Source organism: Felis catus, chromosome A1 (genome assembly GCF_018350175.1).
Source record: "Felis catus isolate Fca126 chromosome A1, F.catus_Fca126_mat1.0, whole genome shotgun sequence".
NCBI lineage: Eukaryota > Metazoa > Chordata > Mammalia > Carnivora > Felidae > Felis > Felis catus.
The window spans coordinates 143,912,526-143,937,295 of record NC_058368.1 but is presented as its reverse complement, the minus strand read 5'-3'; the positions used below and the strand labels follow the sequence as shown (position 1 = coordinate 143,937,295).

The 24,770-nt window shown below is 43.0% G+C and overlaps 1 protein-coding gene across 1 annotated transcript in view; it reads left to right on the top strand.

Moving 5' to 3' along the window:
- The first annotated feature begins 1,280 nt into the window (after positions 1-1,280).
- The window catches only part of SERINC5 (serine incorporator 5), a 103,651-nt gene continuing 80,161 nt past the window's right edge, over positions 1,281-24,770 (top strand). Inside the window, exon 1 of the mRNA XM_011284262.4 lies at positions 1,281-1,488. Within this exon, the coding sequence (XP_011282564.1) occupies positions 1,462-1,488 (27 nt within the window). The 5' untranslated portion in view covers positions 1,281-1,461. The remainder of the gene's footprint in view (positions 1,489-24,770) is intronic.

Sequence of the window (24,770 nt, the reverse complement as noted above, 5' to 3'; positions counted from 1 at the left end):
TTGGGATGAGTTACAGGCCACCATGGAGCAGGTTGCTGCACTAGTCTGCTTCTATTTATGCTGTTTTAATTTTTTTCTCTGCTTTATTATTATTTCCAAATTTTAGTTAGAGCCACTTGTTGTTACTTTCCATGGCTCTGAGTAGGGCCTGCTCCATTATTTCTCTTCCTCTAAACTCAGGTATTTGAGATTCTAGGAGATCCTGTGCAGCTCATTAAAAACTCAGTTCCCATTCGACTTTCTATGCTCCAGCTTCTATTCTTCGAGAGAAGACAATACTTGGCCAAAGGCTCTGTCTTGAAAGCGAGTCCATTTAAGGGCAGGCTTTGCATCAAGTGCTAGGGGGTCAGACAAGTGGATTCCAGTCCCAATTTTGCTTCTTCAGCTTTGCTGTGAAACTTTGGGCAAGTTGTTTAACGTGTCTGGGCTTTAGTTTCCTCATTTGTAAAATGGGTACAGTAATGTTTATTTTAAAGTAAAAGGGCACGGGGCAAAGTTCATACTAACAAACTCCTCTTCTTGAAGTGGCTGCGAGGAGAGCAGATTTCGGTACGGAGAAAAACTAGGAGTGCTCTGTCTTCTGCATGTAAAAAGCGATTATTTGGGACCCGTTTTTAAAGCAGGTCGGGTGAAAGGAGGCAGGGATGCAAACCAAGTCCCTGGGCGGGGATGGAGGCTGGAAAATAGATCAATATCCAGGGAAGGGAGGAAAGGGCTCTCACTGAATCCCCCAGGGTGCCTGGCAGAACAGCCAGGTGCCCACAGATTCAAGGAAACTTGGGCAGAGGGGCTTTTCCCTAAAGTAGTTCAGTTTTCTTGACAAAGGAGGGAGGTAAGGGATTTCAGAAACAGGAATCCAGGGCATGTCTTCGTTGGCTCGAGGCAGACAGTCAACCCGCACTCGGTGGTCCCTACTGCGTTGGTTCGGTTCGGTTCGGTGCAGGTCACTCAGCAATCGTTCAGTTAAGGATTTAAGCTTTACTGGAGCTAGCAACCAGCTCCTTGACTGGAGCTGGGGGTCAAAGGGGCGCTGCGCTCTCCTCAGGACCGAGCGCAGTCAGGCCGGCGCGGGAGCACGGGAGCGCCGGGCCCGCCCGACGGTGGGCGGACTTCGGAGCTCTCACTGCACCGGGAAGTGATGGCAGCCGCCCCGCCGCCTGACGCCAGCGGAAGTGCGAGCCCCGGGCGAGCCTGCTCCGCGGCGGACCGCCTGGGAGGGGGCGGGCACGGGGCGGAGCAAGGGCTGTCGTGGCTCGAGGGGGCGGGCGGGGTCTGCAGCGGCGGGGCGGGGTTTGGCGGCGGTTGTTTTCACCCTGGCGGCGGTGCCTGGCGCTTGGCTGGGGCAGATCGGCGTGGAGGCGTGAGCTGGTCCAGAAAGGGGTGATCGCGGCTGGAGGGAGCCAGGAGGGCCGGAGGGACGCGGGGAGCGGGCGAGCAAGCCCGTGGTCGTCAGCCGCCAGGATGTCAGCGCAGTGCTGTGCGGGCCAGGTGAGCTGGGGAAGCGTGCGGCTGGGTGGGGGGTGGGGGGAGGTGGGTCGGGCTACGGGGTGGGGAGCCCAGGCACCTACGGCTTCCCTGGATGCAAGTCCCAGATCCAGATCTTCGGCTGAAAGTGAGGCGGGTGGTGGGTCGCCCGGGGCTGACACTGCGCAGTCTAAGTGAGTGAGTGCCTCGGGCCCGAGCGCGGCGCTCAGCCGTCGGGGAAGCCCTGTGCCGCGCGCGAGCTGGAAGGCACTCGGGGAAGCCCAAGAGGAGACCCTGAGGTCTTCCCGTCCGGTCTTAGGGACTTCGCTTAGGGCGGGGCAGGCAGGGCTCGGGCGAAGGATCCCGACTGCTCCTGGAGAGTGTCGCCGACCCCTCAAGGCAAGGGTGTGTGGGGTTGAGCCCCGTAGCCCACCAGGTTCGGCTTACCTGATGAGTCCGGAAAAAGACGTACGTTTGGGCAACGTCTTCTTTCTCATGCGGTGAACAAAACTCGGGTCATATGGCGCAGGCAGTTTGCCCTTGGCATCTTGCAAGCCTAGAGCATTGGCTCTGTGCCTTCCAGAACGTCTCGAAACCTTGTTTCCAAAGTATGGTTCTCAGGGCCGCGCGCAGGGAAGACTAACCCAGCCCTGCTTCCTGAGTTTCCCGACGCAACCCTCGCTGCACGCTACCTGCTGCCTGGGCAGAGCTCGAGCCTTCCCGTCCCTTCTTTCAACTGAACTTGCCAGTTACCCTCATATAATATCTTAAAATATATTTGTCTACTTTGGATAGGCGACTCCTACTGGTTAGTAGCGCATCTGGGCAGAATTAGTAGGTTTTAACTCTTTAATGCTAATTTCACGCCTTCCTGCCGAGTAAGAAAAGACGAAGTAAGCAAAGCCTTCCGGATGTCGAACTCCCTCTTGCCTATCCTCCCTATTCTGTACAGCATTTCTGCACATAATTTTAGTGGGGTGTTTTTGTTTGTTTGTTTTCAAATGAATGTAACTCCGGGGGGCATTCAGGTACGGGGATATTCTTGCTTCCGAATCCAGTCAACCTCACGGCAGTCAAAGCCGGCCGGTAAGTGATGCAGGGGTTAAACTGTGAGTTTTCGTTACTGGCCGATTATTCTGGCAGATAATACGCCCTCTTTCGAGTGGCCGTGTGACGCTGAGAGGTCTAATACTGTACCTGACATGCATTCGCGTTGTTCTTCTTGGAGATGAGGAAACTATTTTTAACTCGAGGTGTAATGCCTTGCCTTGAGTCCGGCAAGGAGAGAGAGGATGCTTACCCCCTTACCAGGGCTTCTGAGACCAACGTGGACTGGAAAAGCTATTTTCTGAATGTTCCCAATCTCAAAACTTTGCACATCTTTCATTGTTTCCAGTTGCTTTCCAATTTGATGCCACACTTTCCATTATTTAGTAATTATAGATATTTAGGAGCATCTGTCCTCCCCTATTCCCTTGAAAGGCCCTTGAGGCCTTCTGTGACTCCAAACAGCTAATTTAGGGCTTTGAAAATGATTACCAGTACTGAAGTGGGTCTTGTAAAAGAATTATTGGTATGGTTGATATTTTGGCAGGATTGAAGGACTCGTTTCTAAAATCCCCCTCTCAGGGCTTTGGAAAGAACCAAATCCTGGCCATTCATCACAGGAAAGTTAACTTCTGCTTTCTCTGGACTGCTTGAGGCAACACTGTGGTGGGTCTCAACACAGTGAGGGGGTGATGACACTATGATTTCCTACGAATGAGGCTGTTAGGTGTACATTAAAAGGACTCGGCATATCGTAATTAAGTCTACCTACCTATTTATTTAAATTAATTAATTAACTGTGTTATTTAGTTTATCTTTTATTCTACCAAGCTTTTCTTTAATCTGAGCACCCACAAACTTTTTACTCACAGCATTTCTGATACCAAATGTGTGGGGTTTTTCCCCCCTCATACCAACCAGTTTCCCAACTCCCTGGACACCAATTGGACATACAACAATTCAATTCAGTTATGACACCACCTGGATTTAGTGTCCCACAAGTTAAGGGCTTAGTTGGGTAAGACTGCCCCTAGCCCTGAATTTCAGAAGCCAGTCACAGGTCTCCTTGGCCTCCCATACCAGGGAGGAAGAAATAATCATATTTTCTGGCTATCTCACGATATTGTAACATCTGTTTTGTTCCAGGAGCTAGAGATAGGGCAGTGAGCCAGACAAAATCATCTCTGCCCTCAGGGGTCCATTTATTTGTGGGTGGGGGTATTCCGCAAACCACGTAAACAATGAAACAGTAAGTGCTAGTACTGGAGCAAGACCTGGTGGCAGAGTGCCTTTGGGTGGGACTGAAGGGAGTCCAGGGGGGCTGGAGTATCATCGGTGAGGCCGGTGAGGTAGAGAGGCAGGCAGGTCCCGATGCGGCCAGGGACTGTCAGCTGCCTTTGGAGTTTGGGCTTTGTTCTTGTTTCAGTGGGAACTGTGGTTTGATTTACACTTTGATCACTTCGGGAGCTGTGAAGACTCAGCCATATTAGGGACTGGAGTGGAGGTAGGGAGAGCAGTCAGAGCTGTTCCTTCAGTGAGTATTTTTTAACTGCCTGTTCTGTGTGCAAGCAGGCTGCAGCAGTGAACAAAAATGCCTCCTGATGGAGCTTAAATCTTGGCGATCTGCTGTTGCTACAGCCCGAGGAGGAGAGAGTGCGGTACCTTAATGTAGGCTGTTGTGCTTACAGTGGGATGTTGCTGGCTTCTGGGCAAATTTTAGAGGTAGAGCTGCACTTTTGTGTGGATTAGAAGTAGGGTGTGGGAATAAGAACTATTCTGTATTTGGCTCCAGCAACTGGATTGATGATGGTGCCATTTATGAGGTGAGATGGGAGGCTTAAAGGGAGGAGGAGGACATTAGGGAAGGAAGAGCCATAGTTTTCTTTTGGCTTTGTTACATTTGAGATGCCTATTATAGATATTTGTTTGTTTATTTATTATTTATTTATGTATTTATTTATTTATTTTGAGAGAGAGAGAGAGGGCAAGCATGTGCACATGTGCAGGGGAAGGGCAGAGAGAGACAGACAGACATCAGCACAGAGCCTGATGTGGGGCTCGATCTTGTGAACCATGAGATCACGACGCCAGCCGAGGTTGGACACTTATATGACTGAGCCACCCAGGCGCCCTGAGAAGCCTATTATGAATTAAATGGAAAGGGTAAGTCGCCAGTTGAATGTTTAAGTTGGGAGGAGTGTGAGGCTGGAGATAGAAATTTTGTGGGCTTTGAGGACCATCAGGAACAATGTGTAACTCAGAAAAGACCCTGGGCTATGGACTCATGTCTGGGTTTGAATTGGGAAATCTGGACAACAAGGGCTGGTGTGAATGTGCACGTGTAACCTACCCTCTATTAACCTCAGTTTTCCTCAACTGTAGAATGGGTGTGAGGATTATATGTGATCTAGACATAAAGTCTCAAAGTACATGATTTAGCACACAGTAAGGAATCCCAAAACTCTTAGTTTGTTAGTGGCCCGTACCCACCTGTACCTCATCTCTAGTTCATCTTATTTTTGCCCTAACTCTGCTATACACTTAGATTTTGCTCATGCTGTTGCTAATGGATGCTAATGTAAGGAGAGATTACAAGATAGAGTGGTCACTCAACACTTTCGGTCACTCAGCACTGTGGTGGTAGGTCCCTGAGGACTGGATGATGAACAAAGAAATTCCTTGCTCTCCTGGAACTTAAGGGCTAGTTAGGGGTGGAAGTGTGGGGGAAACTTGCTACAGAAAATGACACTATACACCGTCAGGTGAAATGAGATGTGTAAGTGAAAAATCCAGGGGTGTGTGGATGCCTCAGTCAGTTAAGCATCCGACTTTGGCTCAGGTCATGATCTCACAGTTCGTGAGTCTGAGCCCCACATCGGGCTCTCTGCTGTCAGTGCAGAGCCTGCTTCACATCCTATGTCTCCCCTTCCCCCACACGCGCGACGCTCTCAAAGATAAAAATAAAACATTAACAAATTTTTTTTAATTTTTTTTTCAACGTTTATTTATTTTTGGGACAGAGAGAGACAGAGCATGAACGGGGGAGGGGCAGAGAGAGAGGGAGACACAGAATCAGAAACAGGCTCCAGGCTCTGAGCCATCAGCCCAGAGCCCGAAGCAGGGCTCGAACTCACGGACCGCGAGATCGTGACCTGGCTGAAGTCGGACGCTTAACCGACTGCGCCACCCAGGCGCCCCAGCAAGTTTTTTTTAATTTTTAAAAAATTAAAAAAAAAGAAAAAAAAAGTCCAGACAATGCTTTCAAGGCAATTTGAGAATAAAGCTTGGCAGGGTTGATGCCAGGCAAGTATAAACATTAATGATAGTAAAAGCAATAGCTGAAGTTTTAATTTCATGTCTACAATGTGCTACCTGTTTTTACCTACATTATGTCATACATTTTTCACAGCAACCTTCAGGTGCAATTAATGTTCTAATTGGCCTTCTTTTGCAGGGGAGGGAGCTGAAGTACAGAGAAATAAATAATTAACTTGACTGATGTTACCTGGTAGTGGAGCCAGGCCTTGAACACTGGCCCACCTGACTCAAGTTGGGGCTCTTAACTGCAAGACTGCCATTCCTCATTATTCTTGCTCTGTATAAATAATGAGTAACTGTTGCTTATTATGGTTGCCTATAAAGGACCAAAGGCAGTTGAATACACAGCTATTGGGCTGTTTTGATAGCTATTGCTAGCTGCCAGTCGTGGTTAGATAAGGTCTAGCTTCTTACAGACCAGATTTTGCTGTTCCAGCCAGCACCTGAAACAGGCCCCAACCTCCTTTTCTTAGAACATTTACCAAAGAGGGCTTACAGTTGTGCATTCTTCCTGTCCCTTTGAGATGTATAAGTATTCCCTACAGCTCAGAGCTTTTCCAGACTAGAACTGAAAGGCAAAAGACAGCTGGGTCATCCCAGGGATGCAGCCTTAGGCTGCCAGAGGCCATGTTAGAGTTTGGTCAAGTTCCTTCATGCAAGGGTTTGTGAAGAGTGGCTTTGTGTTGAGATTTCTTCTAATTTCCACCGTTTCTCACTATTAACAGTGGTTAACAAAACCTGGGTTCCTCAGAGTTAGAGGTAACCAAAGCCCACACAGGAGACTCTTAGACTGTGGCCTCTGAGGAAGTGGGAACTGGAACGGGTCTTCCTCATCAGGGCATCTGATCACCTCCAGATTGTAGCTGAAAACACACACACACACACACACACACACACACACACACACACACAGAGTCCATGAAGACTTCCACAAAAAGTAAATAAGCTCAAGAAGCATTTCCTTAGTAATGATCTTCCCTGAGCTTTGAGAGTTCTCTCTGAATGTGCACTTAGATTTGTCCACACCACCTAGTACTTGGTCATCTGATGCACAGGACTTGTTTCCTGGTTACTGCATGTATGAGTTTCCTCTCTCCCTCTAGACGGAGTACCTATCATGAACTAGGTGATCCCCCTGTTGAGTGCTTTTGGATGGAAAACTCTCCTTATAGCTCTTTGTTAATAGTGATTGGAAATATTAGGTCCTCATTACATCACATGATGATTCCACCCTTTGGAAGACATTCAGGCACACATTCTGTTCATGACTGATGTGCTTTTGAATGAATTGGGGGTATTTGTGAGACTCAAAGGGAAAATATCACACTTACCACCCAGAGAACCATATTCTGATATTTTATAGTCCAGTCACCCTTATTTAGTATATGTGATTTTACTTAGCAAAATTAAGGTTATACTGTAGGTGCTGTGCTGTATTTGGTCCTACTCTTTTTGTGAAATATTGGGTGATTGAGGAAGTTTTGTTTCTGTTTGTTTATTTATTTATTTTTGAAAAATACTTATTTATTTTGAGAGAGAGCATGCCTGAGCTGGGAAGGGGCGGATAGAGGGAATCCCAAAGCAGGCTCCTTGTTGTTGGTGCAGAGCCCTACACAGGGCTCATGAACTGTGAGATCATGAACTGAGCTGAAATCAAGTCAGATGCTTACCCAACTGAACCACCCAGGCATCCCTTGTTTATTTTTTTAGAGTAATCTCTACTCCCAACGTGGGCTCAAACTCACAACCCTGATATTAAAAACCGCATGCTCTGCAGACTGAGCTAGCGAGATGCCCTCTGGTCGGGGAAGTTTTTAACAGGCACTGAGTACTGCTTTGCAGCCATTCATGTTTTCTGGGCTGACAGTCAGGTGTAGGTAGTCTTTTGCCTTCAAACATGATGAATTCTCCAGAAGTGTTAAATAAAGTTGGATGAGTGGAAGTTAATTCATAAGCATATGTGTTAATAGGTTTGTGTGTTTTTCTATTCCTCAAATACCAAAAATAATGAAGGAAATCTGAATTACCCTCTTTCAGTATCATCATTGAAGATTTATTTCAGTCATTTTTAACAATTTCTTTAAATTTGATCTTCTTTATATGTATAGATTTATATAGATACTATCTACCTAGATGGTGTTTGAGTCATTTTTTTCCTGCTGTACGAAGGTGCCCTTCTCTGTTTCAGTTACATTAAGTTTGAGTCTTGTCGTATCACTAGTATCAGCACTTTTATTTTTCTGTTCATTTTTGAAAAACACAGGCAGAATGCAGTAAAGTGCCCACATAGTTGCTCTCCCACACTGACAAAGGGTGGGACAAGGGGACTGGCTGATGTTGAACTCTTGACTAATACAGCTCACTGGTGAGCTGAGAGAGAAAGAACGTTCAGAGATGTGTAGTTAGCCAAGTTCAGGTTGTTATGAACACCAGTCTGTCACTTACTTTAAGCCGTAGAGAGTGAAGGTGGCCATGTTGGTTGGAGAGTTAGCTTGAGGGTTGATCACTCAGATTTGTTTTCTTGGGCTGCTTTATAGCTGACCTGGGCAAGCTGACAAATAGCTTTCGGCTGTGTGGGATGCTTGGCTGGGAGTCTGAGTGGGATGCCTTGGCTGGGAGGCCTGAAGAGGGCCGACCTGTAGGGAGTGGAAGGCAGCCTCTGACTGTAATGAGATAATCTCTTCTCCATTGTTTGCTTCTGCCTGGTTTTCTGTATAAATGTCACCTGTAGATTTGCCACAGCTATTCAAGACCTGGGAGTGAGTCAGCTGTGATCCTTGGAATCTTACCTTTCCATGTCCCGGGTGTTTTAATGTGAACTGCGAGGGTAGAACAAGAAGGATGGCATCGTCTGCTTACAATTCAGAGTACATTGTGGCCAGTTCATCCATGATAGATAGTTTGACATTAAAAAGGAAGTCCTTATATAAGATGGGATGTCTGCAGAGCTAGCCATTGGATACAATTACATTTTATCTTTTGAGTTGTTTTCAGTACCTGTAATTATAACTGTCGTTAAATTAAAAAAATTTGGGGCACCTGGGCGGCTCAGTTGGTTAAGCGTCCAACTTAGGCTTGGGTCATGATCTCAACGGTTCGAGAGTTGGTTGGACCCCCACATCGGGCTCTGTGCTGATAGTGTGGATCCTGATTCGGATCCTCTGTCCCCTCCACCCTTGTCCCTCCTCCCTCTCTCAAAAAATAAATAAGAAAAATCATTTAAAAAATTCAGTTGAGTAAATTCTAAAGATCTAATTGGCTTTATTAATTGTTTCACTAATCAAGCTTACCCCATCTAGCAAGTAGAGGGGAGCATCACAGAAATACAAGAAAGGAAGGTTTTTTTAAAGAAGAGAGGGGTGGAAAAAAGGAAACTATTAGCAAAGAATCCATTGTGTTAGGCAAGGTCGCCCTCTTAAGGGGAGGGGAATGGATGTATCAGTAAATTTCCTAGTGCTGACCAGGAAATTCTCATGCTAAGTGGTTAAGATTACATATTCGGAGGGTTGAAACTGCACTTAGATTAGATACGAGGTCTTGGTTTACTGACTTGGGGGTCTTTCTTTTTAACACTCTAAAGATCCTGTGTTCTATGTGTCTAGTGAAATTTCGTTACATGTTGAGGTTGTCAGTTGAATTTGGGTTGAGATTGGATCTTCAGAGCAATATTAATCCAGTTACTAATCTAAACTACTGTGATTGTCTTAAATGATCAGGTTTTCCAAGTAGTCTAAAGTGAGCCGTTGCAAGATTTTAGAACATAATGTGGGAATCAGTGTAGTGTGTGTGTAAGGAAATTCAAACAGTGGGTTGGTTTGGTTACATAAAACATCTGTTTGAATTTTAAAGGAAACAGGATTTTACTTTGGCTTTTCTGCTGTAGTTTGCCTTGTAAGATTAAAGTTGAGCTGATTGTTTAAGGAAAGCAGCTGTTATGGAAAAAGTTAGAGGAGGTTTTTATCACAGAATAGATTTTGAAACCACTTGCGGGTTTGGAGTAAGGTTGCAGTAGACAGTGATTAAACAACATTTTTTCCCCCTCATGAACACTGTCCAGTTGAAACAAAAGTGAGAAAAACACGTACACACAACCCCTTAAATCTTATTTATGCAAAGATAACTAGGAGAGCTGGAAAATCAGACTTCGGTTTGTTTATCATTTTTATAAACTGGTCAGCTACACTTTGAAATAAAGCCCACAAGGTCTTCATAGGATTTATTTTCCAGTTTTTTGTTCTTGCCTTGTATCTCCGTGATTTCACAGAGGACTGTGTCTCCTAACGCTGGGATCCTTGGTGTGTGTAGTTCACCAAAACTAGGAAAGAATTCAGTCTTTTGGGGTTCACTCCACGCTCATTGAACTCCTCCAGTGGTGTTCTCAGAAACAATGGCAGTATTTTGTAACCATAGTAATGAAAATGTTCTCTGTAATAGGATTCTTTATCAGCACGAATTTTCTTCGGCTTTGGTAGCATTATTCCTGTTAAATAACAAAAGATTCAACTGACGAAATTTTAAAGACCTAATTGGCTTTACTAATCGATTCACGAATTGGGCAGCATTCCATCTAGTAAGTAGAGGGGAGCTCCAGCTCCAGAAGTCTACAGAAAAGGAAGCCTTTTTCAAAGGTTGGAGGGAGAGGGAAAAAGGAAATTATTGGTATAGAATCCATTGTTTTAGGCAAGGTTGCCTTCCTAAGGGGAGCAGAAGGGGGAGGGTTCTATCAGTAAATTTCTAGTGCTGACCAGGAAATTCCATGTTGACTGGTTAACAGTTACATTTTCAAGGATTGAAACTGCATTTAGGTTAACCTAAGTGACACCATTTTGGGCCTGTGGTTTTCTTTTTAACATTCCTAAGGACACTGTCAACTTTTTTACTGTTAAAAAAAAAAAAGCTTACAACTCTTAAAGCAATATGTCAGTTGATAAATATTCATTGGGTACCTAGCATAATATTAGTACCTAGCATAATATTCATTGGGTACCTAGCATAATACTAAGCCTACTTTCATGCTTGGGAACAACTAGTGAATTGATGCTGGCTTTTCTTAGTATAAGATCTCTCCTGGGGCAGAACATCTTCAAAGACTTATTTGAGGTTTGTGTATCTCAGTTTTGGACCTTTTTTGCCTGTGAAAGGGTCCACTGGGGGAGACGCTTCCCTAGGAGTAAATGAACCAATCCATGGGGACATGTGGGGGAACTGGGGTCCTCAAGAATGTGTTCTAGTGGTTTCCTGCAGTTACACAGTTTTTCTGAATACTTTTCCTAGAAGAGAGTTCTTAGTATCTCTCAGCTTCTCAAAGGAATCTTACAACCTTGGGAAAACCTAATGTAGAATGAGAAGGGAAAGACCAGCAGTGGAGACCTCTCCATTTAAAAGGCAGGCAGGCATTCTGAGGCACCTGGCTAGCTCGGTCAGTGCATCAAGCGACTCTTGATCTCCAGGGTGTGAGTTCTAGCTCCATGTTGGGTGTAGAGATTACTTAAAAAAAAGAAAATCTTAAAAAAAAAAAAAAAAAAAAAAAAAAGAAACCCAAAAGTTAAAAGGCAGACATTCCTGTAGCAAACATAGAAAGAAAATAAAGTGATGGAGGTTACAACCTGCCTGAAGAGGAAAGAATCTGGGGGTTTGGGGTGGGAGAAGCTTGGGTTTTGTCAGACAGCACCCTATACTCTAGAAGTTAGTAGGGGGGAGACCAGGATTCCTGGGGTTTTTGGCATCTTTGGTTTCCAGAGAGCAGAAGCTATGGCACTGGGGGTTGGAGAGTACTGGGGAACTAAGGAATTGAAGCCAGGGAGGGGAGGTTATGATCTTTTAAGACCTTTGGCAATGGAGGGGAGATGAGTAACTAGTGGGGGATGTGGCGTTTCAGTGGAATGTGGTTTGGGGTGTTAAAAAACGTATATCACCTGAGTAAATATGAAGATGTAATTGGCCTTACTAAACACTTCATGAATTGGGAAAGCCTGGCTGGCTCAGTCAGTGGAGCATGCAACTCTTGATCTCCGGGTTGTGGGTTCGAGCCCCACATTGGGCATAGAGATTACTTAAAAATAAAATAATTTGAAAAAAAAAAAACCCTAACAATTCATGAATCAGGCAACATCCCATCTAGCAAATAGAAAGGAACTTCAAGTTTTATAAAATGGAAGATTTTTATGGAAAGGAGAGTGGAGCAAGGAAGTTACTAGCAAAAGAAAAGAAAGAATTGTTTTAGGCACTGTCACTTTCCCTTAGGAATAACATGGGGTCTTAACTTGTAGATTTCCTCATATCCTTTGGGTGGGGGATAGAGAGGGCCATGCAGCAAATGACCTCATTGGTGCTGACTGCAAAATTCCTGACTAACTGGCTAAGACTATATTTCTTGAGGGGGGTGGGGGGGAGGGAAGACTACATTTTACAGAGGGGTTGAAACTGCAATTAGGTTAGGTATTAAGCCCTAGTTTGGTTACTTGCCTTGGTGTCAGTGACTCTGTCATGGGCCTGTGGTTGATTTTAGAGAGGGATGTGAACAGATTGCCATTGTGAAAGAGGAGCAGGTTACAACCTGAGTAGAGTTGGGGCTGGCCCTTGGTATGAGTAGTGAACAGGTTTGGATACTTCCTGTCTCCAGATTGCAGGATGCTGAAGTTCATGTACTCTTAAGTTCTGTAACCTGTCAAAATTTAGTCTGGAGGTAGCCTCCATCCCCTCGATTTTTCTCTCCCCCTCTAACTTCCTTCCCCTTATTTTTCTGTTTAAATTTCTTTGATCCATTTGGATTTTATTCTTTAAAAAAATTTTTTTTAATGCTTTATTTATCTTAGAGACAGAGCACAAGCAGGGGAGGGGCAGAGAGAGAGGGAGACACAGAATCCAAAGCAGGCTCCAGGCTCTGAGCTGTCGGCACAGAACCTGACACAGGGCTCGAACCCATGAACCAGGAGGTCATGACCTGAGCCAAAGTTGGCTGCTCAACTGACTGAACCACCCAGGCGCCCCTTTTTGGATTTTATTCTTAGGAAAATCCTGTTCAGTGTGGAGCCCAACGCAGGGCTCAAACCCACAAACTGAGATCATGCCCCGAGCTGAACTCAAGAGTTGGATGCTCAACTGAACCACCCAGTCTCCCTTGGAAGACATTAAAAGGCATCCCTTTTAATTCCCCATCTGAAGCTTAGATGTCTTTTTATTTTATTTATTTATTTTTTTAAGTTTATTGTTATTTATCTTGAGAGAGATGTTGAGAGCAAGTCACGGGAGGTTAGAGAGAGAGGGAAACAGAATCCGAAGCAGGCTCCACACTGTCAGCGCAGAGCCCAATGTGGGGCCCAAACTCACAAACCATGAGATCATGACCTGAGCCAAAATTAAGAGTCAGGTGCTTAACTGACTGAGCCACCCAGGCGCCCCCTAGATGTCTTTTTAAAATGCCCCTTCTAATTTTTTTAATTTTTAGTTTTTTTAATTTTTAGAAGATTTTTTTATCTTTTTAAAGTTTGCTTATTTAGTTATTTAGAAGAGGGGTAGGTGTGGAGAGAAAGAATCCCAAGCAGGCTCTGTTGTGAGTGCAGAGCCCGCTGCAGGGCTTGATCTCACGAACTGTGAGATCATGAATTGAGGTGAAGTAGTTGCTCAACCGACTTGAATCACCCAGGCACCCCTCTAATTTACTTTTGTGGTAATCAAAGAACATATTCTGTACATATTAATTCCTTTTAAAGCTATTGTTTTATGTGAATGTTCCATGTGCCCTTAAAAAGAACATATATTCTACAGTTTTTGGGTACAGGGGTCAAGTTGATTGCTGGTATTGCTCAAATCTTCTCCATTACTGATTTTTTGGTGGTGGTGGTGGAAATCATCTAATTCTCTCAGTTACTGGGAGAAGGGTGTTTTCCAAACATGATTGTGGTTTTTGTCTGTCCCATTCTGTCATTTTTTATTTAATGTATTTTGAAGTTCTATTAAGTGTACACACATTTATGATTGTTGTTTCCTTAATGAATTGATCCTCCTATAAAATGATCCATTTTATCTCTGGTAATATTCTTTATCTTCAAATGTTTGTCTGATGGTTATGCCATCCTTTTAACTTTCATCCCATTTTAGCCTTTTTTTTTTAAAGTAAGCTCTATGTCCAATGTAGCGCTTGAACTCAGAGATCAAGAGTTGCATGCTCTACTGATCGAGCCAGCCAGGAGCCCCATCAACCAATTTGTGTCTTATACCATAAAACCTTGGTTTGTGAGCATAATTCATTCTGGAAGCATGCTTATAATCCAAAGCACTTGTATATCAAAGCTCATTTCAAGAACCATTGGCTCAGTTGTGATCATGTGATATTTGACATCACATACTAATCGTATTGCAAGACATGGCTTGTTTCTCAAGTTAAAATTTATTAGAAATGTTTGGTAGTCTTGCAGAACACTCGCAGAACAAGTTACTCGCAATCCAAGGTTTTACTATATTCAAAAGTGTGTCTCTTATAAGCAACATGTAGTTAGGACTTGCTTTTTGATCCAGTCTGACAATCTTTGCCTTTTCACTGGATGTTTAGATCATTTACATTTAATGTAATTATTCATGTTTGAACCTGAGACTATGTATTATTGGCCATTTTCATTTTCCCTTAGGTTCTTAATTTTTTATCTTTTTTTTGAGGAGGGGAGCATTCATTGAATGTTTTTAAGTAGTCCTCCTCTATTGCCTTTTTATTTCTTAAAATGTTGTAAGCATTATGGTATTGTAGCATCTTGAAGAAGGGATATAAGTCAGAAATTCACCATTAGTAATGGAATCCATTATAGGTGCGTCAGTACTAGATACTGACCAAATCTTTATAGCAAATGATGAATTAAGTAACATTCATGATATTTTAGAACTGTATTTCTGCCTTATAAAAAAATAATACATAGTTATCAGAGGAAATCTGGGAAATAACAGAAAAGTATAAAGAAGAAAGTAAATATCATTTGTAATCCCAGAGAGAACAAACCCTGTTAGTATTTTGTTTTATTTCATCCTAGTATTAAAGTACAGTAAATTAGGGGTGCTTGGGTGGCTCTGTCAGTTAAGTGTCCAACTCTTGATCTTGGCTCAGGTCATGAACTCACAGTTCATGAGATTGAGCTGTGTCAGGCTCCATGCTGACAGTGTGGAGTCTGTTTGGGATTCTCTCTCTCCCTCTCTCCCTCTCTCTCTCTGCCCCTACCCAGCATGTGCTCTCTCTTTAAATAAATAAATAAATAAATAAATAAATAAGTAAGTAAGTAAGTAAACTTAAAAAAAATGCAATTAATTAGGCCATACTGTATGCACTCTATGTATGTATGTATGTATGCATGTATGTATTGTGCATGAGTGGGGGCAAAGGGAAGGAGAGAGAGAAAATCTCAAGCAGCCTCCAGGCCCAGCTCAGAGCTTGATGTGGGGCTTGATCTCATGACCCTGGGATCACTTCTTGAGCTGAAATCAGATGTCAGATGCTCAACCGATGGAGCCACCCATGTGCCATGGTGTGTACTATTTTATATCCTAACTTGTTATCACATGACATTGTGAGCATTTTTACATAAGACTTCTGTTTACATATATTTTTGAGAGAGAGAGAGAGACAGACAGACAGACAGACAGAGGATCACAAGCCAGCTTTGCACTGACAGCAGAGAGCCCGATGTGGGGCTCGACCCCACAAACCACTAGACCATGACCTTAGCCGAAGATCAACAGTTAACTGAAAATTCTTAAAAGTAAACATTGTAATTGGTGTATCGCATTTAATCTATCATATCAACTTTATTTCGTATTTTCCTTTTATTAGACAGCGTATTTCTTTTTATTTTTAGTTTTTTTTTTTTTTAGTTTTTTAAGACGTTAAAAGTAATCTCTGCCCCCAACACGGGGCATAAACTTACAAGGTGAGATCAAGAGTCACATGTTCCACCAACTGAGCCTGCCAGGCACCCCTACTGTATTTCTTACAAACAAAAACAAAAACAAAAACAACACCACACACACACACACACACACACACACACACACACACACAATTATTATAAATAAGTCTTATGTACTCTTTCTCTATGCCCTGCCTCTTTAGGTTAGAGCTCTGGAAACATTCCTGTTGTCACACAATGTGAACATGCATTCCTAAAAAGTCACACTATGCAAAATTGCGTAATAAAAACCACAGGCCTTAAGGGAAAATGGGGACGCCTGGGTGGCTTAGTCCATTGACCCTCTTTGACTCTTGATTTGGGCTCAGGTCATGATTTCAGAGTTACAGGATCAAGTCCTTTGTGGAGCTCTGCACTGAGTGTGGAGCCTGCTTGGGATTCTCTCTTCCTCTCTCTCTCTCCCCTCTATCCTCATCTCACCCCACCTTGTACTCTTTCTCTTTCTAAAAACAAAACAAAACACAACAAAACAAAAGCCAAACTGTTTAAAATGGTATTACGGTTTTACAAATGTTAAGTGGTTAAGAAGAAATACATAAATACTATGAAAAGTTTGGTACTTGATCTCAAAAAGATGGAAATTTGGTTGTGGAAGTGGGTGTTGAAAGAGTTGTAGCTTATGAGTTACTGTGAAGTTGTGGAAGGGGGGTTATCTGAAATTGGATGTGTGTAACACCACATGTGCTTTGGAAGTTCCTAAGTGCTGTTTGAACTGAGGCATGCATTTCAAGTATTCCTGTGTAGCTCCATTCAGCTGAGTGCAGTTTTCTGCCTTCAGTGAGTGTCTCCCACAGACATAATTACTCATCCTGCTGTGTTCAAATTGTTCTCTAACATGGCAGGGGAGGAAGAAGTTTTCTTTGACTTTCCTAGTATGTCTGGCTGACACAGACAGATTAACAGGAGAAAGCCGTACACGTTTATTTAATATAAGTTTTATGTGATTTGGGAGCCCTCTGAATGAAATAAAGACCTAAAAAAATGGCATAACCTGCTTGCTTTTATATTAGGTTGAACAAAGAGAGGCAGGTGTGGAAAAGTGACTTAACTGTGTGGGCAGATCTAGAAAGAAAAGAATTATTTTAAAGTTTTTATATTTATTTTGAAAGAGAGAGAATCCCAAGGAGGCCCTGCACTGGTGCAGTGGGGCTCGGAACCCACAAACTGTGAGATCATGACCTGAGCCGAAATCAAGAGCTGGATGCTTAACCAACTGAGCCACCCAGGTGCTCCAAGAATTATTTTCACAAGGAATGTTTGTTTAGGATTTGCTCCATCTCAACTTCTGGTCCTTCATGGGTCCTTCATAAGAATGTCTTCCTTCTTCCTGGTAAAGGGAGGACACCTTATGGGAAATATCCCCTGCTTTCAAGGAGAAAAAGGAAGGCCAGAGTGCCCTTCTTGTACCTGCTGTTTCTCGGGTGCCTTTAACTCAAAATAATCAATATAGCAAAGTGTTGTATTCTGGGGTGACATGCTCTAAAGTCCTTTAGAATCAATCCTCTTGGAACAAATATAGCTCAGAAGCCCCGGGCATTGGAGACGTTACTCACTAAGGCTGAGCGACCAATTCATGCTCCTGTTAGCCGTATGAGGGAGGAGTTGGCCCCCCTGCCTCCCTTTGGACTAACTCCCAGAAAGTTGGTGCGGGAAGTGCCTGGAAGGGTCTTCTGCTCCTCCTCCACAATTGTGCTCAGATTTCTTGTACTATAATAAGCAAATAACTCCAGAGACCGGAACTTCCTATCTTTGGAAGCAGCTCTCCTTCATTTTAGGGAGCTCTGGTTTAATTCTTCCTGTGGGCCTCCCAAAGCTGAAATGACCCAGTGGCTGGGATCTTGGAGGGGGAGGCAGTCATTTTGCATAGTAGTAAGAAGAGGCAGGCAGTGTTGAAGGTGGGCACAGGCCATAAGAGGACCACAGTTGGGGGCACCTGGGTGGCTCAGTTGGTTAGGCGACCGACTTCGGCTCGGGTTATGATCTCACAGTTTGTGAGTTCGAGCCCCACGTCGGGCTCTGTGCTGACAGCTCAGAGCCTGGAGCCTGCTTTGGATTCTGTGTCTCCCCCTCTCTCTGTCCCCTTCCCTGCTCACATTCTGTGTCTCTCTGTCTCTCAATAATAAATAAACTTTAAAAAAATTTATAAAAAAAAAAAAAAGAGGACCACAGTTGTGTTGATGCTGTTGCTTATGGGAATCCACAGTGTCCATCCAAACCATATACTGAAAATTGGGACATGCTGACAAAGGGGAATTGGGCCTCTGGGTATGAGAAATTTCAGTTGGAAGCCAAAATATTTGGAACTTTTAGTAGACTTAAATAGTTTTTAAGGATAATGGTCAGGCAGTTTGAAATTAGAACCATCTTGGGAAATCTTTGGTTGGTGGCAAGCCACCTAAAGTCTCACTGCTGACTTTCTGATGGGAGCAATAGCTGTCACTCCTTGTCGTGGGTTATGGTTTTCACAAACAAAACACCCAGGTGTCCCATCCCCTCTCTTCTCTTAAACTCCCACGTAATTGTTTAAATTTTTTTCCCAGCGAGGCACCTGGGTGGCTCATTCAGTTGGACATCCAACTTCGGCTCAGGTCATGATCTCGTTGTGGTTTGTGGGTTCGAGTCCCATGTCGGGCTCTGTGCTGACAGCTAAGAGCCTGGATCCTGCTTGGAATTATGTCTCCTTCTCTCTCTGACCCTCCCCTGCTCATGCTTGCTCTCTCTCTCAAAAATAAGTAAATGTTTTAAAAATTTTTTTCCCTAGAAAATTCTACTCTGTCTGTGAGTCATGGGATTTAACAGAAAGCAGTTTTTAAGAATGTGCTTTCTTACCCAGTGATGTAGTTTGTGAAAGTTGCAGGTTGCTGAATACGGGATATTAGGCCATTTAGAAAGAGCTGGTTAACCAATGAGCCACTCTATGCAAATTATCGTGCTCAGCAGTAGCTTCTGGTTGCAGGCTTTGAAAAGCATGAAGTAGTAAATTATTTCCTTATGATGGGGGGAAGAGAGCAATGAGGGTTGTCATGGGATTACATTTTCTTAGGAGCAAGAGGTCCAGCAGAGCTGAGTCTCTGACTTCTTTTACCTGCTGTGGTGTGGCAGAAAGAAAGCAGGGCTTGGAGTGCTGGAGAAGAAGGCTAATTAATGCTCATTCCACTTGCCTCTCATTATGGAGAGTCTGAGGGTATTCCCAAATTACTTGGGAGATGCCCCTCCTCTCTTCCAAGTAGGATTATCCATCCATTACCTCTTCGTGATGTTTGTAAGACTTTGAGAATAGTAACTATTAGTACTGTTAATAAAGTCTGGAGCTCCTGATCACATATTATCTATTCTATAAGGCTGTCATTAGAAGAAATAAAGAGAAAGCTGTAGACTGGTTAAATGAGCTATAGCATTTGGAAGGACGGATGTGAGCTAGTGTGTCCCAGGGCAGTGCTATTGGTATGTTGGGTACGTCAGTTCTTTCTTGTGAGGGACTCTTATGAAGAGCTGATATATAGCATTCTTATTAATAACCCTCAGATGTCAGTAGCACTCACCAGCCTTTGTGAAAATACTGTCCCCACCTTTATGACCTGTGACCCACAAAGCCCCAGGAGGATGGCCTGGTGCTGCCTAGATAAGAACTACTGAATGCTCTGGGCTTGATTTTTTTTTTCTTTTTCATACAGGTTAGAGTTCTTGCAAAACAGACTGAAAATCCTCCCCAGTGTGGTACAGCTATAGAGATGAAAAAGGACACAAGCAAAGTAGATTATTCTCTCCCACAGCACCACCTTGACATAAAGGAAATACAGTAAAAATTTGACACAATGATGGCAGGTTGTACTTTGGATGTGGTTTACTTTATTATTATTATTTTTTATTTAAAAAAACTTTTTAAAGATTTTATTTTTGAGTAATCTCTACACCCAATGTGGGGCTCGAACTCATGACCCTGAGATCGAGTCGCATGTTCTACCCACTGAGCCAGCTGGGCACCCCTGGATGTGGTTTACTTAATTGTTTTATTTTTTAAAGTTTATGGGGCGCCTGGGTGGCTCAGTCGGTTAAGCGTCCAACTTCGGCTCAGGTCATGATCTCACGGTCCGTGAGTTCAAGCCCTGCGTTGGGTTCTGTGCTGACAGCTCAGAGCCTGGAGCCTGCTTCAGATTCTGTGTCTCCCTGTCTCTCTGACCCTCCCCCATTCATGCTCTGTCTCTCTCTGTCTCAAAAATAAATAAACATAAAAAAATAAAGTTTATTTATTTATTTGGGGGGAGGGGGAGACAGTGGGAGGGAGAGGGGCGAAGAGAGAGAATCCTAAGCAGGCTGGAACCCACGAACCGGGAGATCATGACTTGAGCTGCAATCAAGAGCAGGGCGCTTAACTGACTGAACCACCCAGGCACCCGGATGTGGTTTGCTTTAAATGTTACTCAGAAGTATTATATTAAGATTTAGTGCTTTAGATATGCCAGTTAAATGAGCTTATGTTTGATAGGAGAAGGAAAAAACATGCTTTATCGTGGGAGAGAGAATTCATTTAGACCTATTTCTGGCGTGCATTAAAAAAAATTTTTTTAATGTTTATTTATTTTTGAGACAGAGAGAGACAGAGCATGAATGGGGGAGGGTCAGAGAGACTGGGAGACAGAATCTGAAGCAGGCTGTCAGCACAGAGCCCAACATGGGGCTCGAACTCACAGACTGTGAGATCGTGACCTGAGCCAAAGTCAGAAGCTCAATGGACTGAGGCCACCCAGGTGCCCCTTTCTGGTGTGCATTTTATTATTTTTTTTTTTTTAATTTTTTTTTTCAACGTTTATTTATTTTTGGGACAGAGAGACACAGCGCATGAACGGGGGAGGGGCAGAGAGAGAGGGAGACACAGAATCGGAAACAGGCTCCAGGCTCTGAGCCATCAGCCCAGAGCCTGACGTGGGGCTCGAATTCACAGACCGCGAGATCGTGACCTGGCTGAAGTCGGACGCTTAACCGACTGCGCCACCCAGGCGCCCTGGTGTGCATTTTAAAAAGGCTTTTTTGTTGTTGTTGTTGATAGTCCAGAGGCAGTATAGTTGAGTAGCTGTGATGGGCAGCTTGAGTTTAGATGTAGTCTCTGCCCCTTACCATTGGTGTGCCTTTCATTGGTCCTTTAGTTTACTTACCTGTGAAATGTAGTCACTGATATCTTCATAGGATTTTGCACTTGGAACAGATTCAGAATGTGGGTTCATAAATGTTCCCTGTTAGGGGTGGGCTGGCACTCTTTGTTGGGATAACAGTACCCAAATTCTAAGTTGTGAATAAGCCTCTTTTGAGGTTTGATCCATGCCCTGTACATCAGAATAGATAATGTATAGCTCTAATATTTAACCATATTAAAGTAGGTTAAAGGGATCCAAAAAAGTCTTAAAAGAAAAGATTAGTGATCTTCTAAAATAATGATCTTGGAATGCGTAAGGTTTTTCTAGTTGTGATGGAAGATACATAAAACAAATTGATGAATTTGACTATACAAAAGTTTAGGAACTTGTCCTGAGTAAAAGATAAATAAAGTTGAACGAAGTGATTTATAGGAAAAAGGTCTGTTTTCCTTAGTGTGCCAAAAGAGTTTTTATAAATCAGTGGAAAAGACACACAGTGGAAAAATGGACAAAGGGTAGGGATAGATACCTTAGGGAAAAAAAAATGGGAATAGCTGGTAAGTATGTGAGAAGGTGCTCAGTCTTACTCATAACTAAAAGAAAAAAGTTTTTTTAATGTTTATTTATTTTTGAGAGACAGAGCATGACGGGAAAGGGGCAGAGAGAGAGGAAGACACTGAATTTGAAGCAGGCTCCAGGCTCTGAGCTGTTACCACAGAGCCCGACACGGGGCTTGAACCCACGAACTGTGAGATCATGACCTGAATTGAAGTTGGATGCTTAACCGACTGAGCCACCCAGGTGCCCCAACAGTCTTACTCATAATTTAAAAATTCAATTAAAAATGGAGATATTTTTTCACTAATCAGATTGGTAGTTAAAAAGTATAATACCCTTGGGGTACATGGGTGGCCCAGTTGGTTAAGCATCTGACTCTTGATTTTGGCTCAGGTCATGATCTCACTGCTCCTGGGATTAAGCCCCGTACAGTGCAGAGCCTGCTTGGGATTCTCCCTCTCTAATAAATAAATAAACATAAAAAAAAAGAAGTATAATACCCAGAGTTGACAAGGTGATAGAGAAACCAACCTTTGTGGGTTCATGGCTCATTCATTTCTGAAGGAATATTTAAATTAGCATAATCATTTTGAATCATCATTAAATTGGTCTGTGTTCGTGGATCTAGTAATTCTACTGTTTTTTTGTATTGGAAGTAAACGTGGAACATCTTAATTCATCATTAATCATGAAAACTGATTTAAAAAAATTTATTAGTCTTCCATCAATGGAATATTAGGTCGCCACTAAAAAAATGAGGTAAATGTGTGTATGCAGACAGGGAGAGATGTCTAAGATGTGGTGTTTAATAGGGATTAAAGAAAAGTGTGTATATAATGAAACCAATGTACAGGGGTTCAAAAGGAATAGGCACATATGTATGTAAGTATGTCAGCATTTGTATATGCATAAAAATTTCTGAGCGTTTTAAAGACCTGTTGTCATGTGTAGAAACTGTTACATATGGAGGACTATGTACTGTTATATATACAAGATATATATAGAAACTGTCAACCGTGGTTATTGCTTTGGAGTAAGAACAGGAGGTTGGGCGGTAGGGGATAATGTAGGGAGCATTTGTTTTTCATTTGATATCTTGATGTGCTGTTTGAATTTATTGTGAGCATGTGTTGGTTACTTTCAAAATTTTCAGTCTTAGATTGTAGCAAACTGAAACAAATGTGTGAATTTCAACATGTTGTATAATTGCGTTTTCTGGCACTGTTTTCATTCTTGATACTACCTCTACCCCTCAAGGAGATGGTGGTGGTAGTATATATGTTATATATATGAAATGGGTTTAGACATAATAGATTTAACTCATTTTTACATTAAGACAGGAAACTGAGATGATTAATTTGGCTGCACAGTTGGTACAGATATGTAGTGTATCTGCATTATCCATAAGTTGCATATGTAAATATAGATTTTTCATAACTAAAGTATACTAAAGTGAATAGAGCTAGAAAAAAAAGAAGATTATAGTTAAACTGTCAAATCAGTTTTTGTAAGTGTCTCCAGCTGGCTGTGGATTATTAGGATGCATTGAGAGGGCTGCTTTGATATGACAAGAAAATTGTTGGAGAAATGGGAGCTCCAATATCATCCATTGCCATTGTACAGTCTCTTAAGAAAACTAAATGTTGAAAGGTCCATGAAATACTTTATGTAAACTTTACAAAGCATTTTATAGCTGACCAATAAGTTAAGCACATGAAACAATTTCAGCTTTTCCAAGCACTAGGAATTTGTCCTTGGGGACACTATATTCCTGTTTAAATTAACAGGTGTTCAAAAAAAATCTCATAGTTTCATTTTTATTCTTAAAGTGGAGTTGGAGAAATGCCTAAGCTTTTACTTTTCTGGTGTGAAATATCCAACTTTAAAAAAAAAATCATGGGGATACTATCTGGGTGGCTCAGTCGGTTAAGCATCCGACTTCAGCCCGGGTCATGATCTTGGGGTCTGTGAGTTCAAGCCTCTCGTTGGCCCCTGTGCTGACAGCTCAGAGCCTGGAGCCTGCTTCGAATTCTGTGTCTTCCTCTCTCTGCCCCTCCCCTGCTCATGCTTTGCCTCTCTTTCTCTCTCTCTCTCAAAAATAAAATAAACATTAAAAAAAATTGAAAAAAGTCATGATTTGAGGTTGTCCCCCCCCCCACTTCCCTGTTTCTTTTTAAAAATAATACTTAATTGTTTTTTTTAACATTTATTTATTATTTTTTTTAAGTTTATTTATTTTGAGAGAGAGCAGGGAAGCGGCAGAGAGAGAGAGAGAAAGAGAGAGAGAGAGAACACCCAGAGCCCGATGTGAGACTTGAACCCATGAACTTTGAGATCATGACCTGAGTGGAAATCAAGAGTCAGAGTCAGACACTTAACTGACTGAACCACCCACGCACCCCATAATGTTTATTAATTTTGAGAGAGAGAGAAAGAGCATGTGTGTGAGTTGGGGAGAGGTGCAGAGGGAGAGGGAGGGAGAGAGAGAGAATCTTTTTTTTTTTTTTTAATTTTTTTTTTTCAACGTTTATTTATTTTTGGGACAGAGAGAGACAGAGCATGAACGGGGGAGGGGCAGAGAGAGAGGGAGACACAGAATCAGAAACAGGCTCCAGGCTCTGAGCCATCAGCCCAGAGCCTGACGCGAGGCTCGAACTCACGGACCGCGAGATCGTGACCTGGCTGAAGTCGGACGCTTAACCGACTGCGCCACCCAGGCGCCCCAAGAGAGAGAGAGAATCTTAAACAGGCTTTGTACTGAGATTGATCACACCACCCTGGGATCATGACCTGAGCCAAAATCAAAAGTCAGATGCTCAACTTACTAAGCCACCCAGGTGTCCCTGTGTGTCCCCTCACATTCTCACCAACTGTCATTATTGTCCTTTTTTTTTTTAAATTAAAAAAAGTTTTTTTAAAAACAAAAAAAAATTTTTTTAATGTTTATTTATTTTTGAGACAGAGAGAGACAGAGCATGAATGGGGGAGGGTCAGAGAGACAGGGAGACACAGAATCTGAAGCAGGCTCCAGGCTCTGAGCTGTCAGCACAGAGCCCGACGCGGGGCTTGAACTCACGGACTGTGAGATCATGACCTGAGCCAAAGTCGGACGCTTAACCAACTGAGCCACCCAGGCGCCCCTAAAAAAAGTTTTTTTAAAACTAGAGTCACCCTAGTGGGTATGAAGTGGCATCTCATTTTGATTTTGGTTTGCATTTTCCTGATGAGCGATGATGTAGAACATCTTTTCAGGTGCTTACTAACCATTTGTATATCTTTGGAGAAATGTCTGTTCAGATCC